This window comes from Bos indicus x Bos taurus, chromosome 6 (assembly GCF_003369695.1).
Source record: "Bos indicus x Bos taurus breed Angus x Brahman F1 hybrid chromosome 6, Bos_hybrid_MaternalHap_v2.0, whole genome shotgun sequence".
Taxonomy (NCBI): Eukaryota; Metazoa; Chordata; class Mammalia; order Artiodactyla; family Bovidae; genus Bos; species Bos indicus x Bos taurus.
The window spans coordinates 115031560-115051889 of record NC_040081.1 but is presented as its reverse complement, the minus strand read 5'-3'; the positions used below and the strand labels follow the sequence as shown (position 1 = coordinate 115051889).

Below are 20330 nucleotides of genomic sequence, written 5' to 3'. Positions count from 1 at the left end.
AGTGTGTTTGTGGTGTCAGATCGTGTCTGCCCGTGTCGATGTTGGGAAGCTCCTTGGAGGCCACGCTCATGACTCGGGCACTGTACAGACTTGCTGTTAGACAAGTGTGCCTCCTCGTCTGCTGTACTCGGGTGTGCTCTGAGTTAGAGCCTGCAGAGCATGTCCTGGGCGCTCACTTCCTGCCTGCGTGATGGCCGTGTGCCACCCTTGGGTGGCCGTAGGTAGAGGTCGTCGTGGAGATGAGGCGGGTGAACCTGGTCAGCACGCAGCCTGCGGCTCACGCTGTCGCGGTTAGGCAGGTGGCTGAGGTGCGGGCTGCAGGAACGCCCTGTGGTGGGCATTAGCCCGCTTGATGGCTGAAAGCCTGGAAGGAACACCACAGGTCCCTTGAGCCTCCTGACACGCCCTCAGAGGTGCTGTGCTTATCCCATCTTGTTAGGAAAGTGGTGCACAGAGAGGTCAAGTGGCTTCATCCAGGGCCTCTCTCCTCCTCTCATTGTATTGGGCTTCCCTGGTGGCTCACACGGTGAAGAATTTGCCTGCAGTGCAAGAAACCCAGTTTCGATTCTTGGGTCGGGAAGATCCTCTGGAGAAGGAAATGGCAACCCACTCTAATATTCTTGCCTGGGGAATCCTAAGAACAGAGGAGCCTGGCGGGCTGTAGTGCGTGAGGTTGCACAGAGTCGACATGACTGAGCGACTCACGCTTCCCTGTTCTGCTTCTCTTGCGTTGGACTCCCCCTGTACCTACCGTGTGTGTGATGTTCGTGGGTGTACTTCTTAGGAGTGCTCTGTGACAGTCACCTACTTTGCTCTCCCCTTCTCCCTCTCTCTGAAGGTTTCTGCTCCAGCTGGTTGGAGTCCTCTTAGAGGACATTGTTACAAAGCAGCTGAGAGTGGAGGTGAGCGAGCAGCAGCAGACTTTCTACTGCCAGGAGCTGGGCACGCTGCTCATGTGTCTCATCCACATCTTCAAGTCCGGTAGGTGCACCGCACTAGCCTGGCTAGAGCGCCTGTGCCCCGCCCTGCCAACACACCCGGCGTGCAGGTGTGCGCAGAGCCAGCTCTGCTGTGCCCTGTGTGTATTTGACGACGCGGTGCTGTGCGAACGTGAATCTGAGGGCCTCTGCTGTGTTAAAGATTCGGGAAGTCAGGATGTTCTGTTGCCTTTATGTATGATTGTGAATTTAAAAAGTCATTGCACGAGAGAGAGTGAGAGAGATCACAAAGTCCCTGCCCTGTAGCAGGCATAGGAAGGGGCCCGAGTTTTTCAAGAGGAATGAGCATTTTCAAAAGCAGTGGTCTTGCTAGTTATCGGGTAGAGGCATATCTTTCTTTGTTCAGCAAGAAAAGCGAAAGGCAGTTCTAATCTCGGGGAAACACAAACAGCAGGAAAGCTTGGCCCAGACCCGCAGCACACCTGGAGGTGTGGGAGTGGGTGCCCTTTGGGTGGCGGCCTCCAGTGTGCTTCACTCTGTGGCCACGTTGCCTGTTTCCATATCTCAGCTCTTACTGTGCTGGCTCTGTTGTCTGGTGGGCTCCTTCCCCATGGCAGAAGGGAGGGTCTCTGACTTGTGGTCTCAGGGCTGCAAGAGTCCGGCCACCCTGGGCCCGCTGAGAGGTTGGACAGCCTTCGTTTGCGGGAGGGGGTTACTTTCCAGTAGCACGGGGAGAAAAGTTATGACAAACCTAGATAGCGTGTTAAAACACAGAGATGTTACTTTGCCGACAAAGGTCCGTATAGTCAAAGCTATGGTTTTTCCAGTGGTCACATATGGATGTGAGAGTTGAACCATAAAGAAAGTTGAGTGCCGAAGAATGATGCTTTTGAACTGTGGTGTTGGAGAAGACTCTTGAGAGTCCCTTGGACTGCAAGGAGATCCAACCAGTAAATCCTAAAGGAAATCAACCCTGAATATTCATTGGAAGGACTGATGTTGAAGCTAAAACTCCAATACTTTGGCCACCTGATGTGAAGAACCGACTCATTGGAAAAGACCCTGTTGCTGGGAAAGATTGGGGGCAGGAGGAGAAGGGGTGACAGAGGATGAGATGGCTGGAGGGCATCACCGACTCAGTGACATGAGTTTGAGCAGGCTCCGGGAGGGGGTGAAGCACAGGGAGGCCGGGTGTGCTACAGTTAGGGTACTGCAAAGGGTTGGACACAATTTAGCAACTGAACAGCAAACGACAGTGAGCGAGGGAAGCGGAGTGGACAGAGTACCTGAGGGTCTGCTGCAGGCGATGAAAGCGCGTCAGGGTGAGCTCGGAGGCAACCACCAGACCTGAAGCAGAGCGATGAGAAGTTGCCCTCAGAGGGATGCGGCAGGGCACCTGTAGAATCAAATCCTCTTGTGTTACGAGATTTTTAATTTGCATCAAAGTGATATATACACACGAGTTCAAATCCCACTCGTGTATATATCACCTTAACGCAATTAAAGCACACACGCAGATACGTACCATTAAAGCAGAAGGTCATTACCATCATCGCCCTTTATTCGCTTGAGAAAGAGGTGCTGAGTCACCCGCCGCCGGGCCGGGCCTGGGTGTGCGGTGGTCAGTAGAGCTGATGTGATTCCTGCCTCTGCGGCTGTCAGTCCAGCGAGTCGGACAGTACACAGAGATGCCGGTACACAGAGGTGCCGCCGCAGGTCCTGATGTCTCCGGATCAGGAAACAAGACAGTGGCAGGCAGCACGGGGCGGGCTCTCCTCGTCGACCGCAAAGCTGAGGCCTGGAGGAGAAGGAGCTGGCGCTTTGGAGAGAGTTTCTGAGAGCGGCCAGGGCCAGAGGGCCTGGGAGGCAGCGGGACCGAGACTGATGGGGCCGGATGCCTCCTCAGCTGCGCCGCGTGACTGCAGGCGCCCTCGGCCCTGGGGTGTAGTCAGAGTTTGTGATAATGGGCTATAGCTTTAAGCCATCTTATTTACTTAACACGGAAACAGTTTTCTTTCTGAGGATCTTCCAATTTATGCCCCACCAACCCACCACTGTAAGTGTGAAGTTGAGAGGATAATTAAGGCATTGAAGAATCAGTTGTTATTAGCATGTTGGTCACTTTCATATTTGGCCATCATTTGGTGTGGATCTGACCCCAGTTCACATCAGGGGCTGCTTTCCACCTTCTTTGATAAGAGCGGTACGTTCTGCGGCCTTCGCCGCACCCAGGGATTTCACGGTGCTCGCTCCCCTGCTGTTCTAACCATCCTCCTTTCCTCAGAGATCAGGGAGGACACTTTTGTGTCTGCTGCAGGGCCGCCCAGCCCGCTTCCTGCAGGGTGCACATGTTCCGTGTCTGTGCTAACCCAGCTACTTGTGCTTGCATGTGGCCCATGGGCTCTGGAAGTGTGACTGCTGTGGCTGAAGCGCTTTTATTTGATCTAATTTTGGTTAAATTTGAACAGCCACTTGTGGAGTGGAGTGTGAGCGGCTGTGCCCTGCTCAGGAGTCCCGGCCAGGCGTCGGGGCACCTGGATTTTGCAGCTCATGTCTTTGGAGATAGTTCAGTTGGTCCTTATTGTTCCTTATTCAGGCACTCAGTCGTGTCCAACTCTGTGACTCCATGGACTGCAGCGCACCAGGCCTCCCTGTCCGTCACCATCTATCGGAGCTTGTTCAGACCAGTCCATTGAGTCGATGATGCCATCCAGCCATCTCATCCTCTTTCGTCCCCTTCTCCTTCTGCCTTCAGTCTTTCCCAGCATCAGGGTCTTCTGCAATGAGTCCGTTCTTCACATCAGTTCTTCACATGGCCAAAGTATTGGAGTTTCAGCTTCAGCATCAGTCCTTCTAATGAACTGGTTTGATCTCCTTGCAGTCCAAGGGGTTCTGAAAAGTCTTCTCCAACACCACAGTTCAAAAGCATCAATTCTTTGGCACTCGGCCTTCTTTATGGTCCAGTTCTCACATCCATACATGACTACTGGAGAAACCATAGCTTTGACTAGGTGGATCTTTGTCAGCAAAGTAATGTCTCTGCTTTTTAATATGCTGCCTAGGTTTGTCATTAGCTTTTCTTCCAAGGGGCAAGTGTTTTTTAATATCATGGCTGCAGTCACCATCTGCACTGATTTTGGAGCCCAAGGAAATAAAGTCTCTCTCTGTTTCCATTTTTCCCCCATCTTTGCCATTAAGTGATAGGACCAGATACCATGACCTTAGATTTTTGAATGTTGAATTTTAAGCCAGCTTTTTCACTCTCCTCTTTTAGCTTCATCAAGAAGCTCTTTAGTTCCTCTTCACTTTCTGCCATAAGAGTGGTGTTATTTGCATATCTGAGGTTATTGACCTTTCTCCAGGCAATCTTGATTGTGGCTTGTGCTTTATCCAGCCCCGCATTTCGCATGATGTACTCTGTCTGCATCATGATTTAGGACTTGAAATAGCTCAACTGGAATTCTATCACCTCCACTAGCTTTGTTCGTAGTGATGCTTCCTAAGGGCACTTGACTTTGCATTCTAAGATGTCTGGCTCTAGGTGAGTGATCACACTATCGTGGTTATTTGGGTCATCAGGATCTTTTTTGTATAGTTTTTCTGTGTATTCTTGCCACCTCTTCTTAGTATCTTTTGTTTTCATTAGGTTCATACCAATTCTGTCCTTTATTGAGCCCATCTTTGCATGAAATGTTCCCTTGGTATCTCTAATTTTCTTGAAGAGATCTCTAGTCTTTCCCATTCTATTGTTTTCCTCTATTTCCTTGCATTGATCACTGAGGAAGGCTTTCTTATCTCTCTTTGCTATTCTTTGGGACTCGCCATTTGAATGGGTATATCTTTCCTTTTCTCCTTTGCCTTTCGCTTCTCTTCTTTTCTCAGCTATCTGTAAGGCCTCCTCAGACAGCCGTTTTGCCTTTTTGCCTTTTTTTTCTTGGGGATGGTTTTGATCACCATGTAATGTTGGTGTTTGTAAATAAGCGGCGATGGGTGTGTATTAAGGTCTTGTTTCTAGCTCCTCGGGTATTTGGACGCCATTTCTTTTAAACACACTAGGGGGCAGAATTACTGTGTGATTGGTTTTGAGATAAAATTAAATCATCGTGTACTTTTATATAAATAAGGTGCCTTTAGCATCTAAAGTTGGTAATTTTTGTTTTTGCATTGCTTAAACAATGACAATAATTACACCCTGCACTGAAAATTGAGACCTTTGAATTTGCCCATTTCAGGTGTTATTTCTTAAAATAGGAACCAGTCTGAGTAACGGCCTTGTGTTTTCACTTTGTTACCCCTCGTGTTGGAGGAGGGGAGTGAACCCCACAGTCGTTGGCCTGTGTCGGATTCCATCTGGCGCAAACAGACAAGAAGGCACCTGGTCTCCACTTTACAGGTGCTCAGAAACCGGCTGCCCAGATGGAAGCAGGGGGAGCCGGCAGCGGGCTGACAGTGTCCATCACTTTGCCACGGGCAGGGCTGGGTCTGGCCTGTGGCCACCGTGAGGCTCCCTGCTGCTCACCGTGTCGTCCAGTCGCCCCGTCGCCTGCCCCTTCCCACCGCCCTGCAGACGCCTGCCCAGCCACGGGCAGCATTCCTGCCCCCTTGCTGCCTTCCTGCAGGCCCAGCTCACTTCCTGGTATTTTCAAAAGGGCCTATATTCCCCTGTATGTGTGGGCCAAAGCAGCATTTGTACTTTGTGGACAAATTCGTGTCCTTGCGTCCCTGGGGCATGTGGAGCTGGCTTCGTGTCCATTTTGAGGTGGGCTAGAAGGAAACAGGAATCCGCTCTCCCCTGGGGGAGAGCTTCCGGGCCCTGAGGAGAACACCGTGGGGAAGCTGGAGCAGAGCCTGCCTGGGTCTGCTGCTGACATGCGGGACTGAGCGTAGATGCCTGCCTGCCTGGCCACCCAACCCAGGTGGTCGTGTCATGGTGGGCGTGGGGGCCACCCGGCCCTCAGCTCGCTGGAGCCTGCAGGATGGCCGCGCCCTGCCCACCCGCAGGGCTGTGGCTCGGGCTGTTCTGGCTGCAAGTGACCTGACTACAGGCCGCGTAGGGGCTGCTGCCCTTTTTGTGGGGCTGTGTCCACTGTCGGCACCAGCGAGGCTTCCTGCCCGGAGCCCCTGGAGAGCCTGGTCTCCTTGGGGAGGAGGGGACGGTGGGGCGCCCGCTTCCATGGCTGCTCAGTTAAGGAGGCGAATTGTCAGGCTGGAGTTTCCGAAGTGCCAGGTGCCCTGGACGTGTGAATGTAGGAAGGAGCCCTGCGTGTGCCCCTTTGGTGTAAAAGCTTCATGTGGCTGTGAAGCGTTGGGCCGCCAGGAGCAGCACAGACGTGTCCCCGTAATCCGCTCTGTTCCGGGTTGTTTCCAGGGACGTTCCGGAGGATCACCGCAGCTGCCTCGAGGCTCCTGAGGGACGGCGCGGACGGCGGCTTCTACGGCCTGGAGAGCCTGAACGCGTGGGTGCGCTCCATGGTCCCCACGCACCCGGCCCTGGTGCTGCTCTGGTGTCAGATCCTGCTGCTCGTCAGCCACACCGACTACCGCTGGTGGGCAGAGGTGCAGCAGACCCCCAAGTACGTGCGCTCTCCCCCCGGCAGGCCCGCCCGGCTCCTGTGCGCGGCTCTCAGCGGCCGGAGCTCGGCCCGGTCTTCCCGAGGCGTTGAAGGGTTCTGCTCCCATGCCTTTCTTTCCTGGACACCATTGCAGGGAAATGTGGTTTGACTGCAGGCATTCACAATAGCCACTGCTTTTCACACGTGACTTCCTTGGCAAGCTCTTTGACACCGTTCCATCTTACGGGCCATTCTTGTCCTGTGTCCCTCCTGCTGGGTTCTTGTTCTTAAATTGGTTCCAGAGCCAGAAATGTTGCAACATTTTAACTTTGTTATAAGTTAAATGTGGTTCTGGTTATTCTTAGATAATGCAGTCATTATTTAGCCGCGTTTCAAAACTACCTTATTTTTTGTCGTTCAGAAAGACTTACTAAGTATGTGCTTGTGGGTGGCCCTCTTTTTGTAAAAAGTTTCCAGGTGTGACTCTGATTTCAGGCCCCTCTTGCCCAGCCGTGTGTGCGTATGTGGAAATAAAAGCTGATCACCACCCCTCCGCACCCCCGCCCCAAACTGAGTCCCTGGGGCAGTGTTTCTGGAAGACTTAAGAGCCCCCCAGGAGAGAAAGCTCTGGAAACAGGAGGCTGCAGGGCCGAGGTCAGCCCTGTCCGCTCAGCGTCGGCACGAGGATGTGCCGGCGGGCCGCGCTCGCAGGTGCTGGCCCGCTCTGTGCTGTGTGCCGTTGGGTGTGCGGAGGAGGAGTCAGTGTTTCCGGCCCTCCACGTGCTCACGGCGAGCTGGGGGAGCAGAGCAGTGAGCGTCTAATCTGCTTAGAGGACAGTTTAAGCTCGCCATGGTGGCTTCAGTGCCGTGAAAGTCAGGAACGGAAAGTCAGAGTCTCTTCCTTGAGAGCTTCGTCACTGTGCATGTGAATCGCCTGTGGGGCTCGTTCAGATTGAATTCAGTTCACCCAGAGAGTAGGGCCCGGGACTCTGCATTTCTGCCCGGCTCCTGGGGCTGCCAGTGTCTGGTCTGAGGGGCCTGCTCTGCACACCGAGGCCCCGTGGTGGGTGCTGTCTCCCTTCTGTCCACCTGCCTAGCACCTGCGGGTCCTCACAGCTAGCTCAGGCCCCGCCCCACCTAGTCCTGCCTGGTATGACGGGGAGGACGTGGTGAGGCTCCCCAGACTCGTCCTGGGGCGAAGGCAAGAACACCAGAGGCTGGCACCCCAACTCCTGAGTATCCGGCTGTCAGGTCCAACAGTGGGTGTGGCCCTTGGAACAAGCCCTCGTTGCGTGCTTTTGGTTATAAGCAGCTTTTAGGGGAGACACCTGCCGAGGCATTTAGGGGTACAGTCTCTTGACCTACAGATGACTCTTAAATGGTGCAGGCCCCCAAAACTACATGTGTATGTGTAGAGTGTGTGCATGTCTAGAGTGAGTGAGTGTGTGTGTGTGTGTGTGTGTGCCTGAGCACAAACGTGGCGACTTACTAGTAGTTGAATCTAGCTGAAGAGTATGTGACTGTTAATTGAGTTATTCTTTCAGTTTTTCTGTTGGCTTGAAAATTTTCAAAATAGAAGTGAAGAAAAAAGATGGGCGAGGGCCTTTAGAGAGCAGCTCCAAACAGTGGTCAGGGTAGGTCTGCTCTGGAGGGAAGCAGAGTAATAGGAAATGGGGACCCGAGAGAGTTTCCGGGTGAGAGGTCGAAGGGCGTGGGCCACCCTTATGATACAGAGCATTATCTAGAGTTGGTGAGAGCGGATGGGCTTTGAGGCACAGACCTCAGGTTTGTGATACTGATTTAGTTTTTGCCAGATTTTTACAATCGAACTTAAATTTTCCTGATTTCTCTCCATATATCAGCAGATACAGGAAGGCCGTCCATCCTGGGTTCTTAGCTCAGTCATCGCTTCCTCAGGAAAGCTTCTTGATTTCTCTTTGATTGGTGAAATCTCACACTATCTGCTCTCACTCCAGCCTTTGCCTCTTTTTTCTGGCATGTGTTGAAACTGTAATTTGATGTTTATTTGAGTGACAATTTGGTTTCCATCTCTCTCTCCCTTGAGAATGTTACCCCACAAGGGCCCTCATTGTATCCCAGCACTAACGTGAGTTAGTGATTTGATCTCCCTGACGCTGCAGCAGCAGAGTCCTTTCACGCACATAGCACCAAGTGCCAGGTGTTGTTCTAAGGGCTTCCTGTTATACTAAGTCATTAAAACCCCTAGGACTGCATGCATATTACAGATGAGGAGGCTTCTTTCCCCAGAGAGGTAAAGTAACTTGCGTGCGGTCACAGGTTAACACACATGTGTGCATACGTGATCCCCCGCTTGTTTATTTTCACGTGTTATAGCTTCACTGTCGCAGTAGTGTGCGTTCACTTCTCGGTGCTCTGGCTGCTGTTCACTGGTCTCTGGGTCTAGGTCAGTGCCGTAGTGCTTTGCCTGCTGTAGGTTTGGAGCGTGGTTTGAAATCGGGGAGCGTGATACCTCCAGGTTTGTTCTCTTTCTCAAGCTTGTGTTGGCTCTTCAGAGTCTTTTACAGGTTCTGTGTGAATTTTGGAATTTTTTGTCAAGTTCTGTGAAAAGTGCCACTGGAATGTGGATAGGGATTGCAATGAATTGATAGATTGCTTTGTATGTTATGGGCATTTTAACAATGTTGTTGTTGTTGTTTAGTCATTCAGTCGTGTCCAACTCTATGGGACCCCCATGGACTGTAGTCCTCCAGGCTCTCTGTCCATGGGGTTTCCCAGGCAGGAATACTGGAGTGGGTTGCCATTTCTTTTTCCAGGGGATATTTCCAACTTAGGGCTTGAACCTGCATCTCCTGCCTTGCAGGTGGGTTCTTTCCTCTGAGCTGCCTGGGAAGCGCTCTAACAGTATTAATTCTGCTGATCCATGAGCAAGGAATGTCTTTCCTCTCGTTTGTGTCTTCTTTAGCTTCTTTCATCAGTGTCTCAAAGCTTCACCTCCTTGGTTAAATTTATTCCTATTTTATTATTTTTGATGAAATTGTTAATGGGGCTTCATTAATTTCTCTGTTTGTTATTGGTGTATAAAAATGCCGCAGATTTCTGTATACAGTAAGTCCCCTACATACAGGCCTTGGAGTTGTGAGCTTTCAAAGATGCAAACGTGTGTTCACGTGTCCAGTCACGCAAGGCCCACGTGTCTGGCATACAGTGTCGCCTGCGTGCGTCGTCCACAGACGGCTGTGCTTCTGGGTACCGTACACTACTGTGTAGGGTCCAGTGGTATAGGGTCTTTATTTCAAGACCAGGATATCGTCTGCGATGAGAGGAGAAAAGCTACTACCCAGACATCAGCGGATCGTTTTTTTTTTTTAAGAGAGTAGATGCAATTGAATCCAGCAAGGAACTGGAACCTGTGCCATCCACATCAGGATGAGTGAAACTCCATCCGCCCTCTGTCTCCTCTTGCTGACGATCCTTCCACCCTACCGTCTCCCACCCACCTCCCTCTCCAGTCATTTTTCTTGCCTGTTCACTCAGGGCCAACCCCCGTGTGTCAGTGGTTGTACTCGACTTTTCAAGGCACTGTACTGTAGGATTTCTTTGTTTTTGGTATGTTTTTTCATGTGTTATTTGTGTGAAGGGTATTTATAAGCCTATTGCAGTACAGTGGGCTTCCAGAGCTGATTGTGTTAGTTGAGTGCTTAGGCCAATTTTGTTGGACTTAGGATGCACCCTTAGAACAGAACTCACTCGTACGTGGGGGACTTACTGTGTTGATTCTGTATGCTGAAGCTTTACTGAGCTCATTGTTGCTTCTGACGGGTTCTGAGTGGGCGCCTCAGGGCTTCTGCATGCACTGTCACGCCACGTGCAGGCAGTGGAAGCCAGACTTCGTTCTGACTTGATGCCTTTTCTCTCTGTTTCTTGCTTAATTGTTATGGCTGGGACGTCCAATACTGTGTTGAGTAAAGATTGTGGGAGCGGGCACCCTTGTCTTATTCCTGGTCTTAGAGGAAGAGCTTTCAGCTCTTCACCATTGACTATGATGTTAGCTGCAGGCTTGCCATATATGGCCTTTATTATGTTGATGAATGGTCTCTCTGGACCCATTTTACTGAGAGTTTTTTTTTTTTTTTTTATCATAAATAAATGTTGAACTTTGTTAAGTGCTTCTTGTTGAGATGATCATTTTTTTATTTTTCATTTTGTTAACATGATGTATTGGTCGATTTACAGATGTTGAACCGTCCTTGGCATCCCTAGGTAAATGCCACTTGTCGTGATATGGGGCCTCTCTAATGTCCTGCTGCGTTCGGTTTGCTGTACCTTGTCGAGGGTGTTGCATCTGTCTTAATCAGGATATTGCCGTGTGATTTTCCTTTCTGGTGTGTCCTTGTCTGGCTGTTGTGACGCGTGTCCATTTCCAAAAGATGAAAGTGAATCACTAGAGTTTGGGGTACAGAGTAGTACAAGCCATTATTTTTGTTACACATATACTCTGCAGATATAGCACTGCTTCATCAGATTGTCACCGAGGCTCTGTACACAGCCCAGCACACGCCGGCTCTCAGACGAGCCCGGGCCCCCAGGCCGTGCGTCCTGGAAGTACCACGGCTGCCACAGTGGGGTCTGCTCTGCTCTGCTCCTTATATGGGGGACTGCATCGTCATGGACTTATCCTTTGCTTTCTGCTGTCAGGTGGGCTGTTAAGGTCCTGCATATGCAGTCACCTTTTATTTGGGAAGATCGTTCACTATCAGTAGCTGGCAGCATCTGTCTTGGGCGCTTGCCCTCCTACAAACTGGGACCAAATTTGGGTTGACATTGGACCTTCTCTGTGTTCACTGCTAATATTTGAATTGCACATTCTCTGCTCCACCTTCAGAGGCTCTTTTCCTTACGGCTATACCGTGGCGGAACACAGAGTTACAGCTTGAATGCAGGTCATGTTGGGGCTGGCAGGAGGGCTGACTGAGTAAGGAAGGGTTTCTGTTGACATATAATTTGCGGTGCAGTGAACATGCTCTTCTGTGCCCAGTGAGGTCAGGTCGCCCACCACAAGCAAGGTTTGGGACAGTGCCATCACGACAGGCACTCCCGTGTCCAGAGCCGTCACCTGTCCCCCACGTGCCCGTCTTCTGCCTCTGCATGTAGCCTATTGCAGAATGCCTTGTGAACGGAAGCCCGCGGTCTGTGCCCTCTGAGTCTGGCTTCTGTCACTTAGCTCAGTGTATTTAAGGTTCATTCACTGTGTTGCACACATCAGAATTAGCTTCTTGTGATTGCTGCCTTGTTTCACGTTGTGTGCACGTCCACTTATCCATTCACTCGTTCAAAAACAGAAATGGTAAAGTTTTCTTTTTTTTTTTTTACCTGTAGAATTTTTTTATGCCAGTTCTCATTCAAATACTGAGATGTTGGTAGGAAAAGTTGACACATTTCAGAATATTCTAGTCCTGATGTCGTCTCCATCTCTGCTAAGCCTTGGCTGATGAGGCGAGGGCCTTATCTTACTGACCCTCGAGTCAGTTTGCGAGCATGGCAACTGCTGCATTTTAAGAGTGGTGGCCAGAATTGAGAATCTCAGAGTTCGTAATCATTTATGCCTCATCATAGGTATATGATAAGCCTATGCCTTAGTTCGTATGCCTTATCATAGGCAAATGACAAGCCTGTGATGATGCAGTCCCCCAAATAAGGAGCAGAGCTGAGCAGACCCCACCTGTTTGTAATGGGAATTACGATGAGGTAAGAAGTAAACGTGAACTGAAATAACCTTCGCTGGTGAAGAATTAATTTTGCAGAAAAGCTTTTAGTCGGGGTTTCCATGATAACATGGACACTGCAGGTGTGTTTAGGCTGGCAACTGAAGACTGAAACGTGGGCATGGGGAGGTTTTCCTCTGGCTCCTGACAGCTTTCAGGGCCTTCCAGAGGCTGTAGCTGTGAGATCAGATGCCGCTGATGAGGTAAGAGCACTTCAGGGTGGAGTTGGCCTTCCAGTCAAGCAGCTTAGTTTCCTGCCTGTTAAGTCTCCTCTTTTCTTTAGTTTTCCACGTGTGCTTCATCCCATAGCTCAGGAGTAGATCACTGAGAGTGGCTCTTACATCATTCTGGTATGGCCGTATTTAAAGTAAACGGACTGCTTTAGAACTGGGACAGAGCAATAAGTGTCTTCAGTGTTTTGAAAATAAGCCGCTGCCGCCTCAGAAACGCCGTCAGAGCTTCTGTTGCTCCTTCTAGAAGACGCAGCCTGTCCAGCACGAAGTCGCTGAGTCCGGAGACATCTGGAGAGGACGAGGATCCGGACGTGGCTTCCAAGCTGGGGATGTGCAACAGAGAGATCGTGCGGAGAGGCGCCCTCATTCTCTTCTGCGACTACGTCGTAAGTGTGCGAATGCCGGCGGTGGCGGGGTCAGGGTTCACGCGGCTGATGCCGCTCCAGACTGACTTCCGCCCTCCCGCCAGTTCCGCCAGTGAAAAACTAAATTTGAATCCTGCTCCTAACTATAATGGGAAGTCAGACTCGGATCTGGTCCCAGGAGTTGAGGATCGTCTGCAGAAGGCTGGGTCAGCCATCACTTGCTCAGGCCACTTGCAGCGCTGGGTGCCTTTGTCGTCTTCAGTGACAGTACTAATGGGAAGGAACTACAAATCTGAGTGAGGTTCTGACTAAATCTGTTTAAATCTGTGGAAAAGGTTTTCAGAAGTTAATTGCCGCGTTTTAAATAGATTCCTGTTTGAATGACATTCTTTTAAAATATGACTCTTTTAGTATTTTTTTACCATAAAATTACAGTCATCTCTTGTTTAACACAGAAAATTTGCAAAAGCCAAATAAGTAAACAGAAGAAAATTAAACCTTAATGGTAACAACTCAGAGAGGACCCAACGTTCCACCTCGTTGACGTTTGATCCTTTCTCCAGGTGGACGGGAATACCGCCCGCCTCGGGGCAGACATGACGGCTCCCCTCCGCCCTCTGCAGAGCTTCTTCCTGCCATGATGGCAGTTTGTTAATACTTACACATTGCTTTACATTCTTGTTGTTGAAGTAGTTTTTCTATCTTGTTCCACTTTTTAAAGTAATTTGTTATAATTATATAATGATGTTTTCACAGAACAGTAGGAAAAGTATTTATTTTATGTTAATAGTATCAAATTATCCCACATGAAAAGTATTAATCATTAACCCGATGGCAGAAAATGTATCTTGTTTTAACAATTTCTGCCTAGGATCAGGAATTATAATGAAAAGGCAACATACATATTTTAAAATGTGTATTTTTTATCTCCTTATAAATCTTATGTGAAATATCTTCCCTTAAGGTTCATCGGATATGTAGGAATCATTCATATTTTAAATTCAGAAACTATCAAAACTGTGACAGTTAACAGGGAATTCTTTTTTTCCACTGACTTGTCACAAAGTTGGAGCAAGAGTAGTTGGAGAGCTCCCGTCAGGAGGCCGGACCGCGGCCCGGGGCGGGGGATGCAGGTGCGCTCTGGCTGGAGTGCCGCCTGCCCTGGAGTCTCACGCGGCCGCCACTGCCCTGGGCGCCCCACGCCCTCAGCCCTGGGGGCCGAGCTGCTGGGGTGCACGTCCCTGGGGCCTGATGGAATGTCACGGCCACGTTGTGTGGTTGTTGGGGCTGGGGTGGCGGGGGTCAGGCTCTGTGAAGTGTGTTTGGACCTCGTCAGTATCGCTGTCCAGACGCTAGGCGTTTTCAGTGAGGGCTGCAGTCTGGAACCGGCTCTCTCCTCCCTGCCTGTCCTGGCCTCTTCTGTGGCGTCGCCGTGTGTGTCCACTGGACGGTGGCCTCTCATTGCTGGCTTTGTCCTCAGTGCCAGAACCTGCATGATTCGGAGCACTTGACATGGCTCATCGTGAACCACATTCAAGACCTGATCAACCTGTCCCACGAGCCTCCGGTGCAGGACTTCATCAGCGCCATCCATCGGAATTCCGCTGCCAGTGGCCTTTTCATCCAGGCAATTCAGTCTCGCTGTGAAAATCTTTCAACTGTAAGTCTCCTGGGTGCCGGCTGATGCGCGTTTTCTCTGCCTGAAGAATGGAGCATTGACATTTTTGGCTTCTTTTGCTGTGGGACGTGGGCCCGGGGCGTGCGGGGTGCAGTGGTTGCAGCCCCCGGGCTCCAGAGCAGAGGCCCCAGAGTTTTGGTGCACAGGCTTTGTTGCTCAACTGCGTGTGGGATCCTCCCGGATCAGGGATCGAACCCATGTCTCCTGCATTGACAGGTGGATTCTTTACCCCTGAGCTACCGGGGAAGCCCCCATTGGTTTTTTAACCTATTCTTTCCACTGGGCGAACCCGCTGCCCTCATCTCTCTCCTCTCTCACTCTGCAGCCCACCATGCTGAAGAGAACGCTCCAGTGCCTGGAAGGGATCCACCTGAGCCAGTCGGGTGCCGTGCTGATGCTGTACGTGGACAAGCTTTTGTGCACGCCGTTCCGTGTGCTGGCTCGCATGGTCGACACCCTTGCTTGTCGCCGGGTGGAAATGCTTTTGGCCGCAAATTTACAGGTACTAGGAGATAACATTGCGCGTTGATTTTTACTGGAAACTTGGCAGGGCAGGTGAAGCTCTGGGCCGGCTCCTCCTCCGCAGGCGTCGTCTTCACGGCCCTGAGCGACGTGTGCAGCACGGCTGCGTCGGTCCTTTTTGTGTGTCCCACTCTTGTGCTTCCTGTGCTTACGGTCCGCCTTTGCTCCCAGGAGCCGGACGCAGCTCTTGTGTTCTGTAGATGAGCGCGGTGCCTCTGACCTCCTGTGCGTCACACACACTGACGTGGTCTTGTCTCCTCTAGAGCAGCACGGCCCAGCTGCCGGCGGAGGAGCTGATCCGGATCCAGGAGCACCTGCAGAGCAGCGGGTTAGCACAGAGGTAACGCATGGCCGGGCTTCTCACCGCAGGTGCGGAGACAAGGGTTCACAAGGGCACAGCCTCACAGGACAAGAGAGGGACGTGCATTCTAGGTGGCAGATGGGCCTCGAGAGAGCCTTCAAAATTACCCGGTCTCTGTGCAGAGTGCAGACCCGCTCTGCCGCGTTAGTGCCCATGGCTGAGAAGGGTGCGCATTGGCATAGCCCTCGCTTACTGTCTGCTCTGAGTGGCAGTACCAGTGATCAGCTCTGTCTTAGGATCGAAACCTGTGATCCGATCAGTGAGTGAGACAGCAGAGCTGAGACACGTTACCCAGAAGTGTGTCTGCAGCTCGTCAGTGTTCTCGCTCCATAGCAATCTATCACCTCCTTTTGTCTGCAGAGCCTTAGAGGCCTTTATCTGAAATCCTGATGCCTATGACGTGAGTGTATTTCCATCACTGCAGAATAAAAGGGAGCTTTACCTTCTCTCCTGTGCTGGGTCAGTGTGCTGTGACTGCAGTCTCAGGAGTAGCAGTTGATGGTCTAACTCAGAGGGACAGGACTTCCTGGGCAGTGTGTGGCCTCAGGTGACCTGTCAGCACGTGGAGTGGCTGACATTGTAGTCTGCATCAGAACTCTGTTCTCAAAACAAGTGATGGGAGGTCAGACTTTCTTTTTTCGTCCCTAGATGAGGAAGAATAAAAATACCCTGTGCCAGATGAGGTGATTTGTTTATGAAGTGAATGTAGATGGGTATAAACTGTGTATTATGCGGAGACTGAGTGGATCTGTGCCCTGGGGTCTTACCTGGTCCACGTGGGTCCCCGAGCAGCACCGAGTGGCGCTCACGCTGTGTGTCCCTGCGGCGCTGTCCGGTGAGCGAGGCTCCTGGAGAATGCTGACGGGCCGCGTCTCTGGAGGCTGCCCGTCAGCTAGGCCTGACTCTGCACCATGACCTGTGTGAGTGTTGAGGAGGAGCAGCTCTGCACAGTCTCAGGCACGTCTCATCTCGCTGGAAGAGCCGGTGTGGCTTCTAACCCGCGTGTGATTGCCTTCCAGACACCAGAGGCTCTACTCCCTGCTGGACAGGCTTCGTCTCGCCACCGCACCGGGGTCGCATGGCCCCACGCCCCCCGTCACGTCCCACCCCCTGGACGGGGATGGGCCCCTGGCACTGGAGGCAGTGAATCCTGACAAAGTAAGTGTCTGCGTGTTGACACCCCGGCCCTTGGGTTGCTGAGGACTGCTGTCCGCCTGGGCCACGGGGTGGCTCAGGTGCCAGGTCCTCCCGGCACCCAGTGCAGCCCCCGAGGGCCCTCAGCCTGCCCTGATTCTTGCCCGCGGTGGGTACAGTTGCATCGGTGACAGGGCCGTGCAATGCAGCCCTGGCTTTTAGCAGGGGCCGAGGGTCGGGTGGTCGATGGAGAATCGGAACACGGTGTCTGTGGCCCACCCACCCGAGTTGTCTCCTCTGCTTAGGCCTGCTGATCTGCGCATATCCACCCCCGACCTGTGGGCCCTGGCACCTTGTCCTGGGTTGGGAACCACTCACCTCAGAGCTGGGGCTCGTTCAGAGCCCTGGCAGAGCCTTGCTGCTGTCCTTTCTGGGAGCGAGTTCAGTTTAAATATGTCGTTGGACCCCAGAATCCAGCATCCCGAGCAGAGACTAGCGAGGCCTGGGCCGCAGTTCTCAGGCATGACTTGTCCTCACTTCCACGGCGCTGGCCCTGGGGAGAGGGAGCAGAGCAGATGCCCAGAGGCGATGGGCACAGTGCCCAGCAGGGCGGACAGAGGTGGGCCCGCTGCCCTCAGGGCACGGCTGAGGCTCAGGGACAGCGGCGCCTTCAGCAGATGAGGGGAGGCGGTGTGGACAGGTCACAGGTCTGCATCACTGCCCTCATGGCCTCTCCCATAGGAGGGCCCGCGGGGTGGTGACGGCCAGCATCTGGTCTCACTGAGGGTTGGTCGTGGCCCAGGGATGGCCCAGTGTGCTTGGGCCAGGCCATGGGCGTGAGGGTCAGGCAGCGCGGAGACAGGCTGACGGTCAGCTTGCAGCCCCGAGAGCCCGCGCGGCTGCAGCCTGCCGTCTCCTTCCCTTCTGTCCAGGACTGGTACGTGCAGCTGGTGAAGGCCCAGTGCTGGACTCGGTCAGACTCTGCCCTGCTGGAAGGCGCAGAGCTGGTGAGCCGGATCCCTGCGGGCGACCTGGGCGCCTTCATGATGCACTCGGTACGGGGCTAGGGACGCGGGGTCTGCGTCGCTTTCGCCGCTCGCGCGGGCCTGCCCTGCTCCACTGTGGCATGACCTGCTTGCGGTGTGCGCCCCTCACCTTTGTGCCTTAAAGGCAGGGAACCTGATGCAGCGTGTGACCTCAGCCTCCTGTGTTTAGCTCACCCTTTCACGCAGTTAAAGGAAATCAATTATAAGTGTTAGTCGCTCAGTTGTGTCCGACTCTTTGAGACCCCATGGACTGTAGCCCGCCTGGCTCCTCTGTCCATGGAATTCTCCAGGCAAGAATACTGCAGTGGGTTGCCATTCCCTTCTCCAGGGGATCTTGCCAACCCGGGGATCAAACTTGCATCTCTTGGGTCTCCTGTGTTGGCAGGTGGATTCCTTGCCACTGGCACCCCCTGGGAACCTGAAGGAAGCAGGCTCCCTTGACTTGCAGTGAGATCTGCTTGTCTCGCGCCCCTGACAGGCAGCAGCAGCGTGGTGTTGCGGTGCGTGATGGAGTAGACTCTGTGATGATGTTCTGGAAACTAGGAAGCCCCTCCCTGCACGCAGTGCATGCAGGGAGGCCCCCGCCTCATGAGGCAGCCTGCAGGCTGCTGTGTGGAGCTGGCCACAGCCCTGGCGGGTCCCTTCTCAGACCTCCTGGGACCAGCGGCTGATAAACTTTTAGGTGTCGTGGTGCTGCCTTGAGTAGACCAAGTGGGAGTGACGTAGGCCCAGGGGACAGTCCAGGTGTGACACGGAGAGCCTCGGTGCAACCACGCAGCCGCGTGTTCCCAAGCACTGACCCTCCATCAGTGTGAAAATAAAAGCTCCGTGGAAAAAGAACAGGAGCATCAGTTTGCTAAAATCATTTTAAGAGCCATTCAGTGAAAGCTGATTTGCTGGTAAATGATAAGCTTACTTAATAACCGATTTATTGAATTTTCCAAATTTGCGAATTAGACTTTTACCAGCTTTAAAGAAAGGCTCAGCATTAATGGCTGTACCAGAGGGCTCAGTTTTGGTCACTGGTGATGACACGCTTTTCTGAATGTTAACTAAAGATCTGCTGGAAAGATCCTTAAATGGCTTTCAAAAGCTGGCAGAGCACAATACAAATTGAAGCATTATCGAATGAGTGCTGTTTTTCCAATCAAACTTGCCACATTTCTATGCCTGCTGTGATTTCTTTCACCTGCTTTTGAAACATCACTTGTCTTTTTCAGACACTGGGGACGTTTGGTGTTCCACTGATTTCCTGGGTGGCACATCAGCTTGATTTTGTATCTGTATCAGTTAAAATTCCATCATATTAAATTTTTGACTTCAGATAAATATGAAGGCAGAAACATTTCTTTAGAATTAAAGTACCAGGACTTCCCTGGCTGTCCAATGGTTAGGACTCTGCGCTTCCACTCGGGGGCTTGGGTTCCATCCTTGGTTGGGGAGCTGAGATCACACATGCCTTGTGGCTCTGCCAAAATAAATAAAACTTGAAGGAACTAGTAGAGTCCAGAAAATACCTCATTGGTCGGATGTAGGATGGGGGTGGTCGGTTATCTGTGACAGAAGCGGGAGCAGGTACTTGTTCGCGAGTCTCTGACGCCGTGCTTATCTGCCGTCTCCGAATGTCTGTGTTCTGCTCTCTGCTGTGTGTCTCTTGCCTGACTGGACACGTGTCACAGTCGTTGTTCAACCTCTAATGCCCTGATTCAGGAGTTCAACCTGAGCCTGTTGGCGCCGTGCCTAGGCCTGGGCATGCGTGAGATCTCGGGGGGCCAGGAGAGCCCCCTTTTTGAAGCAGCTCGCACGGCAACTCTGGACCGCGTGACTGTTGTGGTCCAGCAGCTTCCCGCCGTCCACGAAGCTTTCCAGCCGTTCCTGCCCACGCAACCCAGCGCCTACTGGAGCAAGCTGGATGACCTCTTTGGTAAGTACACTGAAAGCTCCTCTTACTTTTATAAAATGCTGCAGAGCTGGTGCCAGGCCTTGCGCCGAGTGAAGGCACAGTGAAGGCTGCGGGCCAGCACTCTGTGGCATGTAGAGGCAGCCGGAGGCCCGCCCTGGGCCCTGGCTCCGAGTGTCCTTGCTGTGTGTCCCACTTTGCCATGCTTTGGCGTGGCCCAGGCTCCGGGCCCCGAGGAGCGCAGTCTCAGCCTCGGGAACACGGGGCCTGGGCTCACGGGACGGTGGGGTGTGTGCAGTGTGTTCCGGGAGCCATGTCTGCAGCCGCTGTCAGCTTCGCAGGGAAGGTCAGGGCTCTGCTGGGGGCTCGTCCACCCACGGGGCCTTCTGTTCCAGGGGATGCTGCACTGTATCGGACTCTGACCACCCTGGCCCAGGCCCTGGCCCAGTACCTGCTGGTGTTCTCCAAGCTGCCCAGCCATTTGCACCTTCCTCCTGAGAAAGAGAGGGACACTGTGAAGTTCATGGTCATGACTGTCGAGGTAAGCCGCAGTGCGGGAACTCGGGCTCAGAGCTGCGGGAAGGCTGAGGCACCGCCCGCAGAGGGAGGAGGCTCCTCTGTCTGAAACCCAGAGCGGGGCCAGCCTGACGCCCGAGGCCTGCCCTCCCCTCAGTGCCCGTGTCCCGCAGCACGCCCACCCCTGCTCCTCTGAGCACGGTCGCTCCTCTTGTGGCTCTGTTGTACAGTTTGCCTCGTGAGGTTGGCAGCATCTGCCCCCATCTCTGCCTCTGGGCTGGGGGGGCGGGCGCTCTGACGAGTCAGACCTGGGACCTGGCCTCCTGCCCGGGGTCTCCCAG

The 20330-nt window shown here is 52.7% G+C and overlaps 1 protein-coding gene across 2 annotated transcripts in view; it reads left to right on the top strand.

Annotated features, from left to right (window-relative positions):
• Positions 1-20330, top strand: part of HTT (huntingtin) — a 123730-nt gene that overhangs the window by 86546 nt on the left and 16854 nt on the right. For both annotated transcript variants that reach the window (XM_027545175.1, XM_027545174.1), the window contains 10 exons: positions 839-981; positions 6307-6511; positions 12712-12853; positions 14313-14492; positions 14836-15012; positions 15296-15372; positions 16413-16551; positions 17460-17582; positions 19284-19497; positions 19869-20014. In XM_027545175.1, coding sequence (XP_027400976.1) covers positions 839-981; positions 6307-6511; positions 12712-12853; positions 14313-14492; positions 14836-15012; positions 15296-15372; positions 16413-16551; positions 17460-17582; positions 19284-19497; positions 19869-20014 — 1546 coding nt within the window. The remainder of the gene's footprint in view (positions 1-838; positions 982-6306; positions 6512-12711; positions 12854-14312; positions 14493-14835; positions 15013-15295; positions 15373-16412; positions 16552-17459; positions 17583-19283; positions 19498-19868; positions 20015-20330) is intronic.